Below are 22969 nucleotides of genomic sequence, written 5' to 3'. Positions count from 1 at the left end.
ACTAAGAGGGGGAAAAAACTCTCCCATACATGCTTCAAAAACTGAAGTGTTTACCTGACGAACTGCCAAAGCATATTTTATTCCTAGCAGACCACCATGTCTAACTTCCCATTGTTCTTGTGTAAGTAATTTAAGCAGCACGTCCACAGTCTTATGAACTCCTGTTTCATTCATGTGTTTTAACACCACACCTAATGTCTGAGCACAAGTTTCACGAACTGGTGCCACAACCTACAAATGAGAAAGTAAGATAACTCACATTTGCAAAAAAACTTATTTTGTAAGAATCTGAAATTTGATTGGGTAAAGCCTCCCTTAGGCGATACTTACTTCATCAGAAACAAAGTCTCCAAATCTGTCTAATGCAAACACACAAAGGAGTCTAATAACCAAGTCTTCCAACCACTCTTGATGCTGTTGAATCATCTGTTAAAATGATCACTTTTTAATAACGTATTAAAACATATTAAGGGAAACATATTAGGTCCAAAAACTAAAACTAAACTATTCTAGTATAGTAAACCGAAACAAAATACTGGGACAGATTATTTTAGCTGTAGGAACAATAACCAAAATATGGAATAGTCCCAATTACTATCTTTAATATTAACCACATCCTCTTCGATGATTATTAGATATACTGTACCAACATCTTTAAAATTCATGAATTCTATTATTTTACTTGCACTCCAAGAGAAATTAAGAAACCATTTAAGGCTGCTCTGCTATTAATTATATCTGTCATGCATCTATTATCTAGCCTATTACCAGTGTCTCCATTTTAACACCATATAACTTACTGACCTTTAAACTATCCCTTCATTCACCTTACTCTACATTCTAATCCCTTATATCCTACTCAAATACTAGTGCTTCTACATATTTTTCCACTCAATATTTCCAGACATATCTTTCCCTTGAACTCATTCTTCCTGTCTATAAATAATATAAATAAACCTCTTCCTAACCTTTTTATCTTTTTCCTTATGTTCACCTTTCCATGTTTCTTATTATTTACCTCTCATTTCTGCTTCATGGCTCTGTTACTTCCCTGTCTTGGAAAAAGAGGCCACCTACTGAAACTTGGTGATAATTACTGATTTTCTACACTTGCACTTACCTCTTCTAAAGTGCTGTCTCCCATTTTACCACCACTTTTCCCATGAGCTTTAAGGATTTCCCGAAGTCCAGTGCCCGCACCATGTCGAACCTAATAAGAACCAAGAAGCAAATATCAGAGGTTAAATGCTTAAGAAACAGTGTTTACCTTTGCTTCAATATGAAAAAGGGATATTAGATTTTTAAGAAATTGGAACTAAGCAGTACTTCACAAGAATGTTTTTCTTCTATTGTCCAAGAAGAATTACATATATTTATTTCACAATTTTGATTATGTGGAATTTTTTTAAAAATCAAGGCAAGAAAACAGCTATTCTAAATTCCTTCTGAGATATTAGTCCACCTAGCTGTCACTCCTCTAACCTTTACTTGCATTCAGCATCATCCACAGGAAAGGAGAGAAGAGCATCATATAATGTTCTTTATAGCACAAAGACCAATATTTTAGAAATAAATACATCAATACTAAGTTCCAAAGCTACCAGTGTTAAACATCAAAGGAACACAATTCAAATAAAATGTCTCATGACTAATACTTTACTGTAGCCCTGCAGCCTCCTGCAGTGTCATCTGGAAGGGAGGAAACATGCCACTGACACTGCACCCACTTATTCAAGACCCCATTTAAGATGTGAATAGCTTTAAATAGAAGTACATCAAGGAGCTGAAAGAGTGCTAAAGGGTATTCCAAAACAGTGTTTTAAAATTACTCAGAGGCCAAATGAAGTGAGACAGAATCGTTTGAGACTACCAACCCTCAATTCCAACCAGAGGAACTTCACGTTCATCTCTTTTACATGAGACCTGTTCAAGATTTTCTTTGAAGAAATATTTGAGGCTAAGCTACTGCTTGGAAACTACTGGTCTTAATCAAAATTGTCCACTTCCAGATGAAATTTTTACTGTCTGGAAGATATGCAACTCTTTATATCATACGCTAAAAGAATGAAAAGAAATGAACAATTCACTAAAGAAGTATGTCAAAAGGGGTATGAAATGTGAAAATCAGTCTAAAGCTTTCTATTTAAGAGGCGAGTGATATGAAGTGCCCTGACCAGTGGTTCTGAGAAGGATATAGGGCAAGAACAGGAACTCTGACAAAACAGATTGTGCTTGACATGGTTCTTATCATTAGCCAAGAAAATAGAGCTGAGAGAAACTGTAATGAAGAAATCCTACCTCCCAGGAGGGATTAAAAAGGTCATTGCAAAGTTCTTCGCAAAAGCTTTCCAAAGGCCATTCATTTGTCTGAATAAGAAAAACAGAATTACTACTAATTTAAAAGATCTATCTTATGCTAATAATTTAAGTAATACAGTGTATTTATTTGTAGGACTAATAATAATAGGCTTTTAAATTTTTAAATAATTAACAATTTTTACTAATGAAGTAAAGATACTTAGATTTTTAATAATAAAAGTTCTCTCAAGTGACAGATTATTATATACCATCTACTAACACACTAGTATGAAAAAATTATAAATAATTTCAAAGGACACTTTAGGGCATTTCAATAGTACCTCTTCAATTAAGGGAGAACTGTCTGGAATATTATCAATCAGGACTTTGGAATCATTTGCAGACTGATTAATAACAACATTGGCTATTTTTCGTCTCTTTTCTTCTGGTTCCCCATCAGTGCTATCATTGCTAAAAAAAAAAGTCACCATTTAAAAAAAGTGAATAAAGGATAATGTTAACCACAATGAATGTAAGAGAATCCATCATTTGAACAAATGTTTTGCCATTTTCTGCTTATATGGTTTACTTACAATTTCATGTATCAAATAACTAAGATTAACTGCTTAAAAATGTTTGAGCAAACTTTACCCTACTACTCTTACTGATAAATGTAAAAAGGTCAAAGACGTCTTGCTTTCAGACTGGATCTCAAATTTAACAATGTATTCTTTTTTCCCCTTCTCTCTACAACCAGCTCCTCTCCTTTTTATTTTAAACTCTTTTGGCCTAACAACCTAAATCTGGCCCAGCATAACTTTTTTTTTAGGCTTTTGTACCCTGAAAAAAACTAATATACTGAGCAACACACTATAATCTTACTAGTTCTTGAAAAATATAGAGATAAGACTATTAGAAGATGAAAAATGTGTGCAGAAAATTTGAGGAAAATTTTATGACTAAAAGAACAAAAACAGAGGCTAGACTAATAAAATATTACAAAGGAGAAGACAAGTAACTGCTTTATTGAATTATTAACAGAAAGAAAGAATTAGCATTGTTAAGGTATACACAGCATTATTTTCTATAGATATCCACCAGGCCCCACCTTCCACTTTAATAGTGCAATCTTGGCCAACCATTTTTTCTGTAAGGTGATGAAAGAAATCGGAGACTATTATTATTCTAATTCTTTCTAATTCAATCTAGTCACACTGGTTGGTCATTTTACTGTCTTTGAACTTGTTAAGCATGTTTCTACTTCCAGGCTTTTGTCCTTGCTATTCCCTCTATTTGGAATGTCTTTTTAAGATGTTCAAGGACTGGCTAGCATCCTCACTTCTTTCATATCTTTACTGAAAAGTAACCTCTGTGAATCTCTCCCTGACCATCCTATCTAAAATTTAAAACTCCCTCCCCACAAAACATTTCACTTGTTCGTTCCTTGCTTTACCTCTTTTTTCCTTCTTAACCCTTACCATTAATATAATTATTTATCTTATTCCTCATCTATCTTTCCCTCTAGAATGTAAGCTCCACGAAGACAGGAGTTCTTACCTATTTTACTCACTACTGTATCCTGAGAGCATAGAACAGTATCTGGCACATAAAAAGTATTTAATAAATATCTGTGTAATGAATGAGTCATGGGCTCTGAAAAATAAGGTCTATTATTTCCAACATTCAGATATTTGGGTCAAAGTCTTAAATGAATAGAAGGCAATAAAAACACTTACTAGGTTACTACACGATCCTAATGAGCTGTTAACTTTAAAAAAACCCCTGTAGTTAACAAGATCAATAAAGATTTTATACTTAAAAAAACAACTCCAAGTAAAAATTTATACCAAGTAGATGTTTATTGTTTACCCCACCATATGCCTAGCTTTTAAATAAACGCTGTAAACACTTAACTTTTTAGCTTTATATGAATGGAAAGAACAACAAAAAGTTCTGTTATCTGAAACAAAAGCTTATTTTCATAGGCTCTCATGTGTTTATGAATGCACCATTTCCTCAAACATTTCTTGAACACCATTAAAGATTCTGATTTAAGAGTTAAGTGGGGCCCAAGAATCTACATTTTAACAAGCTTCTCAAAATGTTTACGAACTGGGTTGTTTTGAACCACTCCCTGAGAAATGCTACTCCAAGCCACACAGGTATCATTTTTATGAACTCATTAAGAAAGTGAGGGGCTTCCCTGGTGGTGCAGTGGTTGAGAGTCCGCCTGCCGATGCAGGGGACACGGGTACGTGCCCCGGTCTGGGAAGATCCCACATGCCGCGGAGCGGCTGGGCCCGTGAGCCATGGCCGCTGAGCCTGCACGTCTGGAGCCTGTGCTCCGCAACGGGAGAGGCCACAACAGTGAGAGGCCCGCGTACCACAAAAAAAAAAAAAAGAAAAGAAAGTGAGGACAGTGATTTTACCCACAGAGTTCTTTCCTACAACAGAATTAGGTAAACAAGCCTGGATTATTACCCACTATTTGGCTTAGCCTCCAGCCAGGGAACAGGTGATATAATACCCAGTTTATAAATGTAGTATTCTTAACTTGTAGTCCTCAGGCCATCTCTCTGACTTCATTCTCTACTACTCTTACTTCTGTCTACTCATCCCAGCCATACAGCCTTTCTTTCTGTTTCTTGAATATTCCATGATTAAGGCATTTACGCTTGTTCCTGCTACCTGGAATGCACTCCCCTTGGAAGATCATCAATCCTCATTCAGGGCTCATAATTATTAAGAAAAAAAAAATGTGCATACGTGGATTTTTCTGGGAAAGTTGTCCTAGTCTCTAATAATAGTAAATACTCTCTGACAATTTGAGAAAGACAATCCAAATGGTACTCCACAGCCAAAGACAATGTCATCAAAATGTTTTTAGAAATCAAGCAGACCCAGATTTAAGCTAACCAACATTACTGTTTTAAATAAGCAGAAAAAGATTATTACCTCTTCTCATTAGTTTCCACTGCATCCCTGGATCTCTGTTTTGCAAATAACTTGGCCATTCTTTTAGCTTTGTTCTTTTGTCTATTGCTCATTCCTGTTCGAAACTCTGAGTCAATCAATTCAGCTGCCTGGAGAGTCTAAAAGAATAAAAGAATGCTGAATTTGAACTTCTGAAGTTAGAATATATACCCATAGTCTCAGCCTCAGAAGAGGACTAAAGTCTGTAAATTTCACTATATACAAATTGATTACATTCTTCTTTGACAGCTTCATGCTATTCTGTTGTATGACTGTACCGTAATTTCACTCTCTTCTTCCTTCTCCCCTATTCTTTCAATTGCCAGGAAATGCTCATTTGTCACAGATAAGGCAAAAATGTATGATCCTGACCCCAGTGAGAGCTTTGAAGAAGTGAGACTTCAAAATAACCATACTAGGACTTCCCTGGTGACATAGTGGTTAAGAATCCGCCTGCCAATGCAGGGGACATGGGTTTGATCCCTGAAAAAAAAAAAAAAAAGAAAAGAAAGTGAGGACAGTGATTTTACCCACAGAGTTCTTTCCTACAACAGAATTAGGTAAACAAGCCTGGATTATTACCCACTATTTGGCTTAGCCTCCAGCCAGGGAACAGGTGATATAATACCCAGTTTATAAATGTAGTATTCTTAACTTGTAGTCCTCAGGCCATCTCTCTGACTTCATTCTCTACTACTCTTACTTCTGTCTACTCATCCCAGCCATACAGCCTTTCTTTCTGTTTCTTGAATATTCCATGATTAAGGCATTTACGCTTGTTCCTGCTACCTGGAATGCACTCCCCTTGGAAGATCATCAATCCTCATTCAGGGCTCATAATTATTAAGAAAAAAAAAATGTGCATACGTGGATTTTTCTGGGAAAGTTGTCCTAGTCTCTAATAATAGTAAATACTCTCTGACAATTTGAGAAAGACAATCCAAATGGTACTCCACAGCCAAAGACAATGTCATCAAAATGTTTTTAGAAATCAAGCAGACCCAGATTTAAGCTAACCAACATTACTGTTTTAAATAAGCAGAAAAAGATTATTACCTCTTCTCATTAGTTTCCACTGCATCCCTGGATCTCTGTTTTGCAAATAACTTGGCCATTCTTTTAGCTTTGTTCTTTTGTCTATTGCTCATTCCTGTTCGAAACTCTGAGTCAATCAATTCAGCTGCCTGGAGAGTCTAAAAGAATAAAAGAATGCTGAATTTGAACTTCTGAAGTTAGAATATATACCCATAGTCTCAGCCTCAGAAGAGGACTAAAGTCTGTAAATTTCACTATATACAAATTGATTACATTCTTCTTTGACAGCTTCATGCTATTCTGTTGTATGACTGTACCGTAATTTCACTCTCTTCTTCCTTCTCCCCTATTCTTTCAATTGCCAGGAAATGCTCATTTGTCACAGATAAGGCAAAAATGTATGATCCTGACCCCAGTGAGAGCTTTGAAGAAGTGAGACTTCAAAATAACCATACTAGGACTTCCCTGGTGACATAGTGGTTAAGAATCCGCCTGCCAATGCAGGGGACATGGGTTTGATCCCTGGTCCGGGAAGATCCCACATGCCTGCGGGGCAACTAAGCATGTGAGACACAACTACTGAAGCCCACGTGCATAGAGCCCATGCTCTGCAACAACAGAAGCACCGCAATGAGAAGCCCACGCACCGCAAAGAAGAGTAGCCCCTGCTCGCCACAGCTAGAGAAAGCCCGCATACAGCAATGAAGACCTAACACAGGCAAAAACAAAATAAAAACCATACTACCATCCAAAAGTTATAATAAAGAATGTCATTTTTTAAACAATGATAATCATCTTCTACTGAAAAAAATAAAAATAACTATAGCCATATAGTTTTAGTAACTGGGCCAGCGTCCTATAGTTAACTTAGCCTATATGTTTTTTCCCTCTTAATCACTCACTGCATACTGTTTTTGATCTCTTTTGCATTCATGGGAGACATTATTAAGGATGTGAACAAAAATGCTTTGAGCGCAAGTCTAAAAATCCTTTCTGCCCTTAACTGATTAAGATTCAATTGAAATTTACACTTCTACAACCAATTAGGCTCACTGGTGTGGGTGCCCTGCTACAGACTTGGTCCAGGGACCACTGGCATATACACAAGGCAATGCAGCAGTGATGACCCTATGGCAACAACTAACCTCAGCAACTCTTCCCAAAGGTCTGCAACATCTAAAGCAACCAAACCTGGATCCTGCAAATCTCAAATTTGCTGCTGCCATCCCATATCCAACTATTCTGTCTATAGCCCATTTTCTCTAATACACCTACCTTCCCTACACCATGTCGAAATACCACAGTGATCACATTACTACATTTTTGTTTTCCTTTATTTTATTCTATTGTCTTCCTTATTTTTTAAAATTTTACTTATTTATTTATTCATTTATTTTTGGCTGCACTGGGTCTTTGTTGCTGCGTGCAGGCTTTCTCTAGCTGTGGTGAGTGAGGGCTACTCTTCGTTGCAGTGTATGGGCTTCTCACTGCAGTGGCTTCTCTTGTTGCAGAGCACGGGCTCTAGGTGCGTGGGCTTCAGTAGCTGTGGCACATGGGCTCAGTAGGTGTGGCTGACGGGCTCTAGAGTGCAGGCTCAGTAGCGTGGCACACGGGCTTGGCTGCTATGCAGCTTGTGGGATCTTCCCAGACCAGGGCTCAAACCCGTGTCCCCTGCATTGGCAGGCGGATTCCTAACCACTGCACAACCAGAGAAGTCCTGTCTTCTTTATTATTTATTTACATCTTATGCATCCCTTTGTACCCCATTTCTTTCTATTCCTTCCTGGTTGTTATTATATTTTCTGCCTCTGTACTCTTCTTTTTCCCTCCAGAATCTGCCTTTTTTTCCCCCTTGCCGGCAAAAGTTCCATCATCATCACATACCCCTCAATGCCAAAAAATTTAGTTTATAAATTCTAATGGTTTAGAGGGCAACTGGTATAAAGGCAAATAGAACCCTTCTCCTCTTAAGCAAAGGGAAAGGCCAAGGGAATGAGAAGATACGGGTTTCATGTAAAGCAGGAATTCTTAATGGGACCCACAGATCCCTAAAAGGATATTGCAGGGGCAGGAGGAAAGAGCACTAAACTCCCTGAAAGGTAATATCTCAAATGTATGTGAATTTTTCTGAGGAGAGAGCCACAGCTTTTACTGGAGCTTAAAAAGAGTCTATGGTATAAAAAAAAGAAGCATACAGGCATCTATTGGGAATTGAAAAAACAGAGGAACAGGAAAAATACAGAGCAAAATTATGGTACAGTCATATAAACAGCATGAAGCTGTCAAAAAAGAATGTGATCAATCTGTATATACTGATATATGAAGCCATATGAAGTGAGAAAAGGTGAACATGGCTTAAAGGAACTTATGTATACAGAGAAAATTTCAGGAAAAATGCACAAATAACTTAAAAAGGGTTGCTTCCTATTGTGTGCCCTTCTGCATTGTTTGAAAGTTTTCACCATGTTTGTTACTTTCTCAAATAAAAGAATCATAGCTGTAAAGATTTCTAGTATCATCATATCTGACTATGATAGCCCTTACCTTACTATTTCCCACCCTCTGAAATATTTTTTTTTTTGCTTCATTGAAGAACAAAGAAAGAGCAATTAACACAACTAGGATTTTTCAACACCAGTGTCTCCTAAAAGATGTACCATACCTTTTATCTAATAGTCCAATGTCTATGAGGTAGGTGGCAACTTCTGTCTCCTTAGAATCTATCACTAGAAATCCTACTTATGAAGACACTAAATTATGGTGACGCTAAGCAACAATGAGTAGAATTACAAAACGCATTTTTTAAAATTCCAATTGCATAGCAAAATAAAGCAAACCCCCCGTATTATTACTTGCAATCAACCAACCAGAGGTTTTACCTACAGGTTGTTTGTTTACAAGGGCTGCTGAAGTTGGGGTATAATCCAAATCTTCATCATTAAAGAGTTCTTCAGTGCTCATTCCAATAGCTTCTCCCATATTAAGGCCAAGTTTCTTCTGTAATAGTTTTCGTTGGCGTGCTATCCTCTCTTTAGGATCCACTTCACCTTTAAACAAAGAAGAAATACATTTTCTTCAAATCAGTTAAGCAGTTTTCTAATATGTGAAGATCAGACTCGATTAAAATTAAAACAAAAATTTAACCATTAGAATACCTCTCTTGATAATAAAACAAACCACACTCACAATCTCTGAACATGTCATAAACTTTATTACCTAATAGAGTAAATATTTTACTGGATCTTGGAAAACAGTGTTCTAGCTAACAAAACACTCTAGCTAACAAAAATTCACTGAGATTACCCCATTGCCCTACTGTCAATTATCAAGTATATATATAATGAGATCTATTCCTATGAAAATAAACCAATCTTATTATTTTATAGCTAATCTCATACATTTTCTGAGAGTTCTAACCAGGCTTTAAGAAAAAAAATCTAGATTTTATTTTACAGAAAAAGATCTCAACAAATACATGCTTATTCCAAGTGTGGCCTTTATGTATTCTGAGATGACACAGTCCTGATAGCCCAAATAACAAAGACAAAGGCATAAAAGTAGATTTTGAATGTCCCAAGAAAAATCCCTCAATATTTCAGTGGAAAATAGATCAAAAGGTATTATTTTAAAAATAAAAATTTGGGCTTAAACTAGCTAAGTTGCAAGACATGGTTCTATAATGATTAACTTCCAATAATAGCTGATTAAGTTCTTATTGGACTACTCCTCCACAGATAACAAATTCTAGCTAAAATATAATAAACAACCACCTGAAGGCACTGGAAAGAGATCAAAAGTAGGCATATACTTGGAGGAGTTATCAATACCTGGAAGAAGGACATGGCATTAGGTGAGTTTCCCATTTTTGAACGTTTTTAGCCTAAAGGTAGACCCAGTCCGTGGTACGTAGGGCAGCCACCCTACATTTAAAAGTTGTGTAAAAACCCAGTCTGTCTGTTGCAGAATTAGAGGAGAGTCAGAGATCACTACAGCCACTGGAAAGTAGAGAGAAAAACCCAGAAAGGAGAGAACCAGAGAGAAAGCCCAAATTCTGTGAACTCGGCCAAATCTCTGGCTGACCTCTGAACTATGCATGCACAGGGCAGACTCCAAACAGTCCAACTAAAGCTAAAAATTGAACTGGGATTTGAGTTGTTGCCCAGTACAAAGGAGACTGAGTTTGCAATTTGAGTTTCACCAAATTAAATGCTTATTAAAACAAGTAAGCAAAAACAACTAACTAAACCAAACAAATCAAAACATTCTTTGGAAGAATATAACAGAATCCAGCCTGGGGTATAAACATTTATAATGTGAGGAATACAATCCAAAATTAACTGACATACAAAGAATCAAGAAAATGTAACCCATTCCCAAAAGGAAGACAATTAATGGAGATCAACACTGAGACGACCCAGATGTTGGAAGTAGAAGACAAGATTTTTTAAGCAGCTAATATAACAATGCTAAATGTAAAGGAGGATATTGTCACAATGATGAAAAGATAGAATACCTCATTAGAGAAACAGAAACTATTAAAAAAAAATAGAATCATACACTTGAAAAGGGTAAATTATAATAGTTTTATAAGTGAATTCAAAGATAAAGCTATACAAAGTTCCCTCATCTAAAGAAAGGGAGGGGTGGGGCTTCCCTGGTGGCACAGTGGTTGAGAATCTGCCTGCTAATGCAGGGGACACGGGTTCAAGCCCTGGTCTGGGAAGATCCCACATGCCACAGAGCAACTAGGCCCGTGAGTCACAACTACTGAGCCTGCGCGTCTGGAGCCTGTGCTCCGGCAACAAGAGAGGCCACGAAAGTGAGAGGCCCACACACCGCGATGAAGAGTGGCCCCCGCTTGCCACAACTAGAGAAAGCCCTCACACAGAAACGAAGACCCAACACAGCAAAATAAATAAATTAATAAACTCCTACCCCCAACATCTTCTTAAAATAAAATAAAAAAAAAGAACAGGGAGGGGAAAAAAAGATTTAAAGAAACAAACAACTTGAATATAAAATTAAGAAAATAATTCTACTAACATCAAAAGTAAAACTTAAAACTTATATTCTGAAAACTACAAAATACTAGTGAAAGAAATTAAAGATCTAAACAAATGGAAAAACATTCCATGTTCACGGATCATAATACCTCATAGTAAGACAGTAATACTTCTCAAATTGATATACTGATTTAAAACAATTCCTATCAAAATATCAGCTGGCTTTTTGCAGACACTGACAAACTGATCCTATAATTCATATAGAAATGCAAGAGACTGAGAATATCCAAAATAATCCTGAAAAAGAACAACAAAGGTGAAGGCTCATACTTCTTGATTTTTTAATTTTTTTAAATTTTATTTATTTAGTCAGTTAGTTTCTGCTTTACAACAAAGTGAATCAGCTATACATATACGTATATCCCCATATCTCTTCCCTCTTGCGTCTCCCTCCCTCCCACCCTCCTTCTTGATTTTAAAAATTACCAGAAAGCAATGGTGATCAAGACAAAGAGGTACTGGCCTAAAGAAAGACATCAATTGAATAGAACTGAGAGTCCAGTAATAAAACTATATGTCTACCACCAACTGGTTTTCATGAAGGGTGCAAAGACAATTCAGTGGGGAAAGAAGAATCTTTTCAACAAATGGTGTTGAGACAATAGGATAGCCACATGTAAAGAATGATGTTGGATTCTTAACCTCACAACATACAAAAATGAACTCAAAACAGATCAAATACCTAAGAGTAAGAGTTAAAGCTATAAAACTCTTAGAGAAAACACAGGGGTAAATGACCCTAGATTTGGCAATAGCTTCTTACATATGACATCAAAAAGCTCGAGAAACAAAAGAAAAAGATAAATTGGACTTCTTAAAAACGTTTGCTTCAAAGGTTACCATCAGGAAAGCGAAAAGATGCACAGAATAGGAGGAAATATTTGTAAATCACATATCAGATAAGAGGTTTGTACAAAGAATATATAAAGACCTCTTATATCTCATTAGTAAAAGAACAAATATCCCACTTAAAAATGGGCAAAGGACCTGAATAGACAGGTCTCCAAAGAAGATACAGAAATGGTCAGTAAACACATGAAAATATGTTCAACATCATTAGTCATCAGAAAAATGCAAATCAAAACTACAATGAGATATCACTTCACAGTCACTGGTATGGATATAGTCAAAGTCAGTTAATAACAAGCAAGCGTTGGCAAGGATGTGGAGATATCAGAATCCTTGTATCCTGCTAGAGGAATGTGAAATGGTGAAGCCAGTTTGGAGAACAGTCTGGCAGTTCCTCAAATGGTAAAACATAGTTACCATATGACCCACCAAGTCCACTCTTATGTATCTACATAGGAGAAATGAAAACATACACCCACACAAAAATCTGTACATGAACATTTATTGGCAGCATTATGCATAATAGCCAAAAAAGTGGAAACAACCCAAATGTCTTCAGCCTATGAATGAATAAACAAAATGTGATATTCATACAATGGAATGTTATTCAGCCAGAAAATAAAATAACTTCACACCTACCAATATGGCTACTACCAAAAAAGCCAGAAAATAACAAGCGTTGACAAGGTTATGTGGAGAAGATGGAAACCTCATAGATTGTTGATGGGAATGTAAAATGGAACAGCCACCATGGAACTGCCGTATGGCAGTTCTAAAAAAAAATCAAAAACAGAATTACCATATGATCCTATAATTCCAATTCTTGGCATAAATCCAAAAGAACTGGAAGCAGGAATTCAAACAGATATTTGTACACCCACGTACATAGTAGCATTATTCACAATAAGCAAAAGGTAGAAGCAACCCAAGTGTCCACTGACGGATCAATGGATAAACAAAATGTGGTATAAACATACACTGGAATATTATTCAGCCCTAAAACAGAACATTCTGACACATACAACAACATAGATGAACATGAAAGATTATCTTAAGTGAAATAAGTCGGTCACGAAAGGACAAATATTGTATGATTCCATGTATATGAAGTACCTCGAGTAGTCAAATTCAGAGACAGAAAGCAAAACAGTGGTTGCCAGGGAGTGAGGGGAAAAAGGAATGGAATTGCTGTTTAATGGGTATAAAGTTTCGGTTTTGCAAGATGAAAAGAGTTCTGGAGATTGGCTGTACAACAATATGAATGTACTTAATACTACTGAACTGTACAGTTAAAAATGATTAAGATGGTAAATTTTATGTTATCTATATTCTATCACGATTTAAAAACTGATACACCCTGTAACAGTAGTAACTACTACTTAGGAAAAAAAATGAAAACAGTACTAATATATATACTACAATATGGATAAATCTTGGCAATATTCTGCTAAGTAAAAAGAAGCCAGTCACAAAAGACTACATATTATATGATTCAATTTATATGAAATGTCCATAGTAGGCAAACTGTATCTACAGGAAGTAGATTAATGGTCCTTAGGGATGGGAAGAGAAGGGAAGGATGTAGGGGGATAGGAGGGTGGTTGCTAAAGGATACAGGGTTTCTTCTTGAGACAACGTTCTAAAATTAACTACACACAATTGTGAATATACTAAAAGCCACTGAAGTGGACACTTTTAAAATGGGGATTTCTATTGTATGTGAATTATATCTCTCTAAAGCTACATTAAAAAAAAAAATTTAAGGCTACTCTACCCAGAGGGAAAAACACTAGGCATCCAAAACGAAGGCTGCTGGATTATAAGTTTAGTACACTTACAAAGAGCCTAAAGTTGGTCCTCTCATTCCAGGGAAAGTACTATTGGGGAAAATAACCAACTGCAAAGGAAACTCAGACTGGCACCTATGCAAATCATATATGTGTAATTTATAAATATGTAGAGACCAACACAGATGAGCAGATATTTAAAGAAAACCTAATTAGAGGGTTTTAATGAGCACTCTTCAGCATGCTATGACTTATCAGCATTAAAAACTGAATTCGAAGAAAATTGGGGTTCCCAATCCTGCTTACATTATCAGTCACCTGTGGAGCTTTTTCTTTCAATATACAATTTCCCAAAACTCTCCACAGATCTATTAAATCAGAATCTTTAAGATACAACCCAAACACATATTTTTTTTTAACTGACAAAAGTGACACTGACTTTTATCCTTAGATAAGGGCCAATGAGCTCTCATGATGTCCATGGGTACACTAGTAAGATTAGTAAACTTACTAATTAGTAAACGGAGAGATAACTTTTTCAAATTGGAAAGTTTCTGAAGACTTCTACCTCCCTTATTAAAAAAAAAACTATGCTTTTCTGGAACTTAAGGAAATTCTCCTCTTAATTCTCTCCATAAATAATTACACTAGATCTTTCAATACAAAGTATATTAGGAAAGAAGAAATGGGTATTTGACATTTTTTTAAATGAACAAATTGAAGATCATTTCATTAACTTAGATATGCTTTGACTAATGATAAATTAGCAACAAAACAAAACACTGTTCTGTTTTGGTTTTAGTCAAAAAAGCAACTTATTTACTTACAGAAATCCATTAAAAACATCAAGGTTTTTTCCACTCAAGGCATCAATCTTGAATGGCCAAAACATTTATTTATATCCAGATGGATTCTGTAAGTTTAAAGATAATGGGACAATTACCTATCTAAGATTTATTTTTCATTTTTAGTTTTTGCTTTGGTCATCAGCCTAAGTAGATCCAATTATTTAAATGTTTAAAACATATGATAAAAAGGAAACTATCATAGCCTCTTAAATTTCCAGAATTGTGAAAACATTACCACAATCTGTACTAATCCTGGCTTTTAAAATCTATTCAACTGAAGCTCTTGGGTACCACTTTACAATTTCTATATTGAAATACTGAAATATTAACATGTATCTATTAATGGTGCATATATATATATAGTACATATTCAATTAAGGGAAGAAAAATATTCCTATAGTAGCTTTAGACAAAGTGCTTCTGGTTACCTTCCCCACCTGCATGCCCCACACCTCAAACTGAAAACTTCAGTGAATTTGCATTTCATGACATCTATTAGATTTTGCATGACTGATAACATAGCACGCCAAGTAACAAACTGGTCTGAATGCACGCATTTCAGACTTTTTTCTGTAGGACTACTACTACATACCTGATTTTTCATCCTGTACTTCAAATTCTGCACCAGCGGATCCCAAAAGTGATGCCCCATGTTGTAGTAATCTACATATATCAAATCTGTCAAAATTCAATCGATCCGTAGTAGATGAATCTTCCATAGCACCTTCTGAAGTAGTTTCTAGATGAGGTTTAAAAACATTTAATTTGATTATACAGCCAAAGTATAGAACGAAAGAAAACAGCATCACTTCGGGGGGCAGGGGGAAGGGTATTTTAAGAAAAGTAAAATGTGGAAGAAGTAGAAAAGCTACTGTGAATTTACTTATGATCAACTCTTATTTATGAAAAAATTATTTAGTAGGTGGCTCCCTTACTACAAAGTATCAGAATGTCAGTGGGTATGTGTATAACTTTTTGACTATGAAAGCACAATGTCATATGAAGAAATGCATCCCCATGTTGAAATATGTATGTTAAAAATCGTGCTATCTGTTAAACAGTTAAAAAATACCAAGGTAGTTTATCATAGTGATAAATTGGAAGATAAACATATTCATAGAATATATTCATAAATAAAACTAGTGAGCATCATCATTCCCTATACCTGAGGAATATCTAGGACATAAAGGAAGTACTCAATCAATAGGACTCTTTTCTCATAATATAAAGCAAATTACAATCTCCTGGCAAATCGCTAAAATTAAATATCCATCTGGGGTCTAAAACTATCTATAAAATGTTCTGTATTCTCCCCAAAAGGTTATGCCATTGTAAATTTTTAAATGTACTGTAATTGTTCACTGACTTAATAGTTTGTTTAACTGGCATTTGCATATAATTCATCTGTAAACTAAAGTATAATTGCTAAACTGAAAGGGAACTGCTATGAATATCTTAAAGTTTTCTAATGATAACAAGTAACCTTACTATATATTTTAATGCTACTGTAACTACTTTAAAGTTTTTTTGGGGATTCTCTGGTGGTCCAGTGGTTAGGATTCCACGCTTTCACTGCAGGGGTTGTGAATTCAATCCCTGGTCAGGGAACTAAGATCCCACAAGCCGCACGGCAAGGACAAAAAAAATTTTTTTTTTTTTTAAATGTGTTTTGAAAAGAATTTGAGTAATAGGCTGGAATGGAAAAGGTTCTTTTTAAAAACAAGTTATAACTTCTTCTGGTTATATATTTCTTTTGATGAGAGAAGACAAATTAACACAATCCCTCAAAATAATAGGTAAGGCAAATTAAAGCAAAAACTTTAGACGAGCTAAGACATATGATAAAAGTCATGTTATCAAAGTGACTTGAAAACGAAATGCATTTGCACCATATTAAATTCTCACTTAATTAAAATGTATACCTTTATCAATTTGTAAAAGCATACATTCATTTTTAAATGTCATATATAATAAGCAGTCAGAAAACAAGTAATTTCCACTAAAAGACATCTAAAAGACACATAAAAAAAACTAAACACTGACCCCTCCAAATATCCACACATAATCGTGCTTAAATTTAGTAAACAATCACACTATTTTCCCAGCAACAAGAATAAATAGACTGTTTCAAATATTTACATTGTATTGATTTCTTTTTTTAGAACATTAATCCTTGAGGGAAGTAATAATCCCTAAATCAAGCATACTGTAGAATAATTTAAAACATTATGTGAGATAATGCAACTATACTCCAATAAAAATTAATTTAAAAAATAAAGAAAAATAAATAAAACATATATGAGAAAACATTTTGTTTGTCCAGTATGTTTTTTAAAACATGGTGAAAAATCACATTATTCATTATTATTTCCTAACAAGACTGCACCTAAAAAGCGTGAAAATTAAGTCTTTAAAAGTGAAATTACTAAAATATAAAATGTGTAGTTTTTACTGCAAACTACTTTTCCACTTAAAAGTACCTTGTTTGGTTCTTGGCATTGGATTCCATTCAGGTACATTTTTCACTATAGCTTCAACAGCTTGTCCTGCTGCAATCCGAGTATCCCAATTTGTACTCCTTAAATATATCAACACCTTAAAAAATTAAAAATTAAACAGTTATATAACAAAAAATATTGTTCGTTCAAAGTGGCCAAAACAGAATGCTTAAGTGCATTTTAAAAATAACATAGTTTTTAACATACGAAAAAGCAAAGTGCATATTATTCATTAAGTCCCATTACTTAATACAAGAGTTATAAAACTAGTAGAAAAGATGAGTTCAGCAAGAGAGCAAGATGTAACGTCAATATACAAAAATCAGCTGTATTTCTGTACACTTTCAACAATCTGAAAATGAAATTAAGAAAATAATCTCATTTATAATAGTATCAAAAAGTATAAAATACTTAATAAATTTAACAAAAAAAGTACAAGACTTGTATATTGAAGACTACAAAAAATTCAAACTACTACTGAAAGAAATTAAATAAGACCTAAATAAACACCTCATGTTCATGAATTGGAAGACTTAATATCGTTAAGATACTAATACCTGCTAAATTGAATACAGACTCAACACAATTCCTATCAAAATCCCAGCTGGCTTTTTTTCAGAAATTGACAAGTTAATCCTAAAATTTATATGGAAATGTAAGGGACCCATAATCACCGAAAGAATCTTGAAAAAGAATAATAAAGTTGGCAGCCTCACACTTCTTGATTTCAAAACTTACTACAAAGCAACAATAATCAAGATAGCATTGTACTGGCAGAAGGACAGATACATAGATCAATGGAATAAAATTTAGAGTCCAAAAGTAATACTATGTGTCTATGGTCAACAGATTTCAACAACAGTGCCAAGACAATTCAATGGTATAAAAGGTTTTTTTTCAGCAAATGGTACTAGAGCAACAAAATAATGACTTAAAATCCCTACCTCACACCAGACACAAAAACTAACTCAAAATAGACCAGAAGCCTAAAAATCAGAGCTAAAACTATAAAACTGTTAGAAGAAAACATGGGGATAAACCTTTGTAAACTTGGGTTAGGCAAAGGTTTCTTAGATATGATCTCAAGAGCACACAAGTGATGTATTTAAAAAAAGAAAAAAAGATAAATTCGGCTTCACTGAAATTAATAACTTTTGTGCTTCAAAGGACACCATCAAGAAAGTGAAAAGACAATCCACAGACTAGAAGAACATACTTGCAAACCCCATACCTGATAAGGGGCTTGTATCTAAAATATATAAAGAAATCCTACACCTCATTAATAAAAGAATAAATATCCCACTTAAAAATGGGCAAAGGATCTGAACAGACAGGTCTCCAAAGAAGATATAGAAATGGTCAGTAAAAAAATGAAAAGATGTTCAACGTCATTAGTCATCAGGAAAATGCAAATCAAAACTACAATATCACTTCATACTCACTGGTACAGATATAAACAAAGTCAGTTAATAGTTAAGTGTTGGCAAGTATGTGGAGAAATCCGACCTCTCATACATGCTGTTGGGAATGTAATATGGTGGAGCCAGTTTGGAAAGCAGTCTGGCAGTTCCTCATAAAGTTAAATAAACACAGTTACCATATGACCCAGCAATTCTGCTCTCTGGTATACACCCATGTATGAAAACATACATCCACACAAAAACTTGCACACAAATTTTCATAGCAGCTTTATTCATAACAGGCCAAAAAGTGGAAACAACCAAAATGTCCATCAACTGATGAAGAGATAAATAAAATGTGCTATATCCATACAGCATTATCCATATCCATACAATGGAACAATATTTGGTGATAAAAAAGAATGAAAAACAAAACATGCTACAATATGAATGAACCCTAAAAATAATACTTTAAGTGAAAAAACCAATCACAAAAGGTCACACATTTATATAAAATGTTCAAAATAAGCAAATCTATAGACAGCGGGTAGATTATGGGTTGCCTAGGACTGGCTATGGGAGGGGGAGTGATGGAGAGTGACTGGTAATAGGCATGAAGTTTCTTTTAGGGGTGATAGAAATGTTTTAAAATTAGATTGTGGTGATGGTTGCACTTATCTGTGAATATGCTAAAAATCACTGAATTGTACACTTTATCTGGGTGAATTGTATGGTATGTAAATTATATTTCAATAAAGCTGTTTTTTAAAAAATAAAACCAAAGGCAATAGGAAAACACGAGGGCAGAGAGGGTACAGGAGGTGAGAAGGTGCTAAAAACAAACTTTGCCTCTTTTGGAATTACTTGATGGCAGCCATATGGTGGGGTCTGAGTTAAGACCAGAACTCACTTGGAAGTCTGGAAACCTTTTCTCAGTTCAGCACAAGTTAGTCTTGTTCACTGTTTCCAGTTTCAGCTCATTCAGTCCTCCATCTCTTCCCTTGGGATGAGAAAAAATGGGTATACCTCTCTATCCCCACACCTTTCACGTGAGTACGGTATTGCCTCATATGCACCCTTCTCCATTCTGAGAATATGGAGCCTGTAGATTTCAAATCACTATCTCTTCATCGACATCTTGGTTAGAAAGTTCTGATAGTATCTAAGTGGGGAGTGCATTGGAATGAGAATCGCTGTTAGCCCCTATGATAGGAACAATAGAGTGCAGGTCTGTGTATGATGACAAAGGGCTTAGAACTCCTACTCATAGGAAGCAGGGAGGGACAAATCAGAATCAAAGGATGAGATAAGACTGGTGGGAACAGGGATATATTGAGTCTTCCAATATCTGGGCTATCATAGTGCTTCCCATCTTATCCTCTATCCACCGCTCCCACCCGCCTAAACACAGATACAAAGCACTCCTGTTTTTACTTTGCATGCCAGAGAATTAAATACATGGAATTTGCTGCTTACTATCATACAGTCACACTAGGGAAAGAACACGGGCTAGGATTATGAAAATACTTATCCACCAAAGCAGAAAGCCTCCACTTTCAAAGAGCTAATAACTAAGAATGTAACAACTAGCTTCTCATATATTTCCACCATTACCCACGAGTACTCATCCATTTGAAGACTGCCAACTAGTATAATTATTAGCTGCTAAGAACAAGTCAGACCACTAAAAAACTAGATTAACAACGTACTTTGTTACCAAATTGGATCAGATTCAAATTTGTGCCACAGACCAAAGGTTCTATATTGTCAAACAAACTTGATGCAAAACAACAAAATATTTTAAACCTTGTGACAAACAAAAATAACAAAAATTTTAAAATATTTGGAGAAATATTGAGACATTTAATGGAATTTGAAGACCACAAAGTGTCACTAATAAGACAATTTCTTTCTCTACTTTTATGATCCTGCCCATGGATAAATTTCTACAATTGTATTACACTAAAAGAAAAAAAAAAAAAAAAAGAGTTCTTACTTTAGATAAGAGATTATTTAGCTCATGGGGATGAAGCTTCACCACTTCTCCAAGTTGCTGTGCAGCAGCTTTTCTTGTAACTGGAGTAGTGCCAGTATCCAGTAAGATAAAAAGACGGTCAAGCCTAAAATAACAAAAATATAACGCTTATTCTGAAATGTTTCTTCATATGTATAAGTCTGAGTCAGTAAATGTACATATTAAGCACCTATGAAGAAAGATTTATGGTAGGGTCACAGGAGATAATCTAACCTCTACTCATAAGGAACTTGCTATGGAGGTGGAGTGAATGGGTAAGGCAAATACACAATTAGAATATAGGGTTCAATACAGGTATTGTACATGCATGGATACATACAATAAGACATATGTCAGAAAAGACGTACAAAGTGCTTTGAGGAGTGGGAATGGAGGCAACAAACACTACATCCCCAAATGTATAATACTGAGAAGGCTTTCTAAAAGAAATGGTGTATGAGATGGACCTTAATGGTAGAAAAAAATTTCAATACTGGTGGAGATGAGGTGGTACAAAGGAAAAGGGGGAGATACATCTGGAAGAGGGAATAAGAAGAGAACAGCAATAAAAGGAGACTACATGTAGGGCAGTGAGTAAAACAGCCTGGTTGTAATTCAGCGTACACTTAAGAGAACAGTGGAAGATACAGCTAATATTGTGGAGACCCCTGAATTACAGCTCAGCCATGAAAGTCTTGGGTCAAGAAAGTGATGGGACTGGAGCTATGCTTTAGAGAGATTAGTCTGGCAGCAGTGTGAAGCATGAAGTAAAATGGAAGGAAACTTTTAGAGAACTTTCAGACCTGAACTACAATCTAAGACTAGAAAGAAGTTGGGGAAAACGCTGCAGAAGTAAAACACCACGGTATCGTAATTCCATGAAATGTCAAAGAAATGAAAGGATTCTGAGACTCTGAATTTTAGAAATGAAGATATCATTAAAAGATATGGGAATAACTAGTGGAAGAAATGTTATTGAGAAAAGATGACAAGTTTATTAGTGGCAGGGACAGGAAAGCTGGGGGAGACCAAAAAGGATAGTTGAAATAGAGATCTGACGTTCAGTAGAAATTCGAGACAAAAGGTATATAGATATATGAGTCATTCGTATAGAAGTGACAGATACAGCAATAAGATCTCTGAGGAAAGAGTTTGTAAAGATAAATAGCATAATGGGACAAATTCCAGAGCCACAGCCCCACGATTCAAATCCCAGTTCTGCCACTTATCCAACAAACAGTTTGGAATAAAACCACAATGCCTTATACCTGGCATAAGCAGGGAGAAATGGAAAACTGTGTCCCTTTGTTTCTGAGATACAGAAAAATCCTAAGATTTTAAAAAGGCAAAGAAACCAGTAACTACCACCAGGAGTCCACATGGTAGAAGATCTAGCCCTTCCACCACAGTACTCATCAGGCTCAATGAGGCAAATGGATGCCACAGGTAATGAAAGGAAGGCGGCTTCATATCCAGAATAAATGGGTACTTCAAACAAGATGAAGGTTGAAAAGGGGCAAGGTTATATTAATTGTGCCCAATCCTATATGAGGGGAGATTTAGAGAATACACCTTTAAATGTCATCTAATGAGGAAAAGAAAGCAAGCAAGGTCCCAAAGTTAAGCATGAGCATTAACTATTAATAAACTGCAAAGAGACTCGTATTTTACTTCTGGGATTATTTTTCTTTCACAAAGAGCTAAAAACTTAGAAAGCAAAGCTCTAAAAACCTTTTACGAGAAAATATAAAGTTATAAGGGGGCAAATGAAATAAGCAGGGTTTTTCCTTTTCTTACTTTTTCTTTTCGAAGGGGTAGTATTTATAAAACTAGCCAGTCACTGATAAGCACAAAATCACGTAACTGGTAAAAAATATATATATAACTAAAATAGATCTTTTTCAGTCAAGAAGGCTAAGGGTACTACGAAAACTTTTCAACTGCTTCAAAACAAAACTCTAAGAGGCGAGGTTCAAATTTTACAGTTAAGGGTATGTGTAAGAAAAATATTTGAGGTAATTAAAGCCAGCGAAATAAAGGGGAAAAAAGAGTAATACAACACATTTTTGCTTCCAATATACTGAATGGCACACAGAGTGATTTTACAGAAATTATTTCTAAAAAACACGCAAAAATCAATTTATTTTATACAGTGTGCGCAGACACACCCCACCTTTTTTTTTTTTTTTTTTTTTTTTTTTTTT

General features: G+C 35.2%; 1 protein-coding gene across 1 annotated transcript in view; it reads right to left on the bottom strand.

Moving 5' to 3' along the window:
- BTAF1 (B-TFIID TATA-box binding protein associated factor 1) overlaps positions 1-22969 on the bottom strand; it is a 96728-nt gene that overhangs the window by 62604 nt on the left and 11155 nt on the right. Inside the window, exons 2-11 of the mRNA XM_007471554.1 lie at positions 20748-20871; positions 17334-17448; positions 15446-15592; positions 9190-9353; positions 6328-6464; positions 2640-2769; positions 2299-2367; positions 1121-1210; positions 331-426; positions 55-231 (exon numbers count right to left, since the gene is read on the bottom strand). Of these exons, the coding sequence (XP_007471616.1) occupies positions 55-231; positions 331-426; positions 1121-1210; positions 2299-2367; positions 2640-2769; positions 6328-6464; positions 9190-9353; positions 15446-15592; positions 17334-17448; positions 20748-20871 (1249 nt within the window). The remainder of the gene's footprint in view (positions 1-54; positions 232-330; positions 427-1120; positions 1211-2298; positions 2368-2639; positions 2770-6327; positions 6465-9189; positions 9354-15445; positions 15593-17333; positions 17449-20747; positions 20872-22969) is intronic.

The sequence above is a fragment of the Lipotes vexillifer genome, unplaced genomic scaffold (genome assembly GCF_000442215.2).
Source record: "Lipotes vexillifer unplaced genomic scaffold, Lipotes_vexillifer_v1.1 scaffold325, whole genome shotgun sequence".
NCBI lineage: Eukaryota > Metazoa > Chordata > Mammalia > Artiodactyla > Lipotidae > Lipotes > Lipotes vexillifer.
This window is presented reverse-complemented; position numbering and strand designations above follow the sequence as displayed.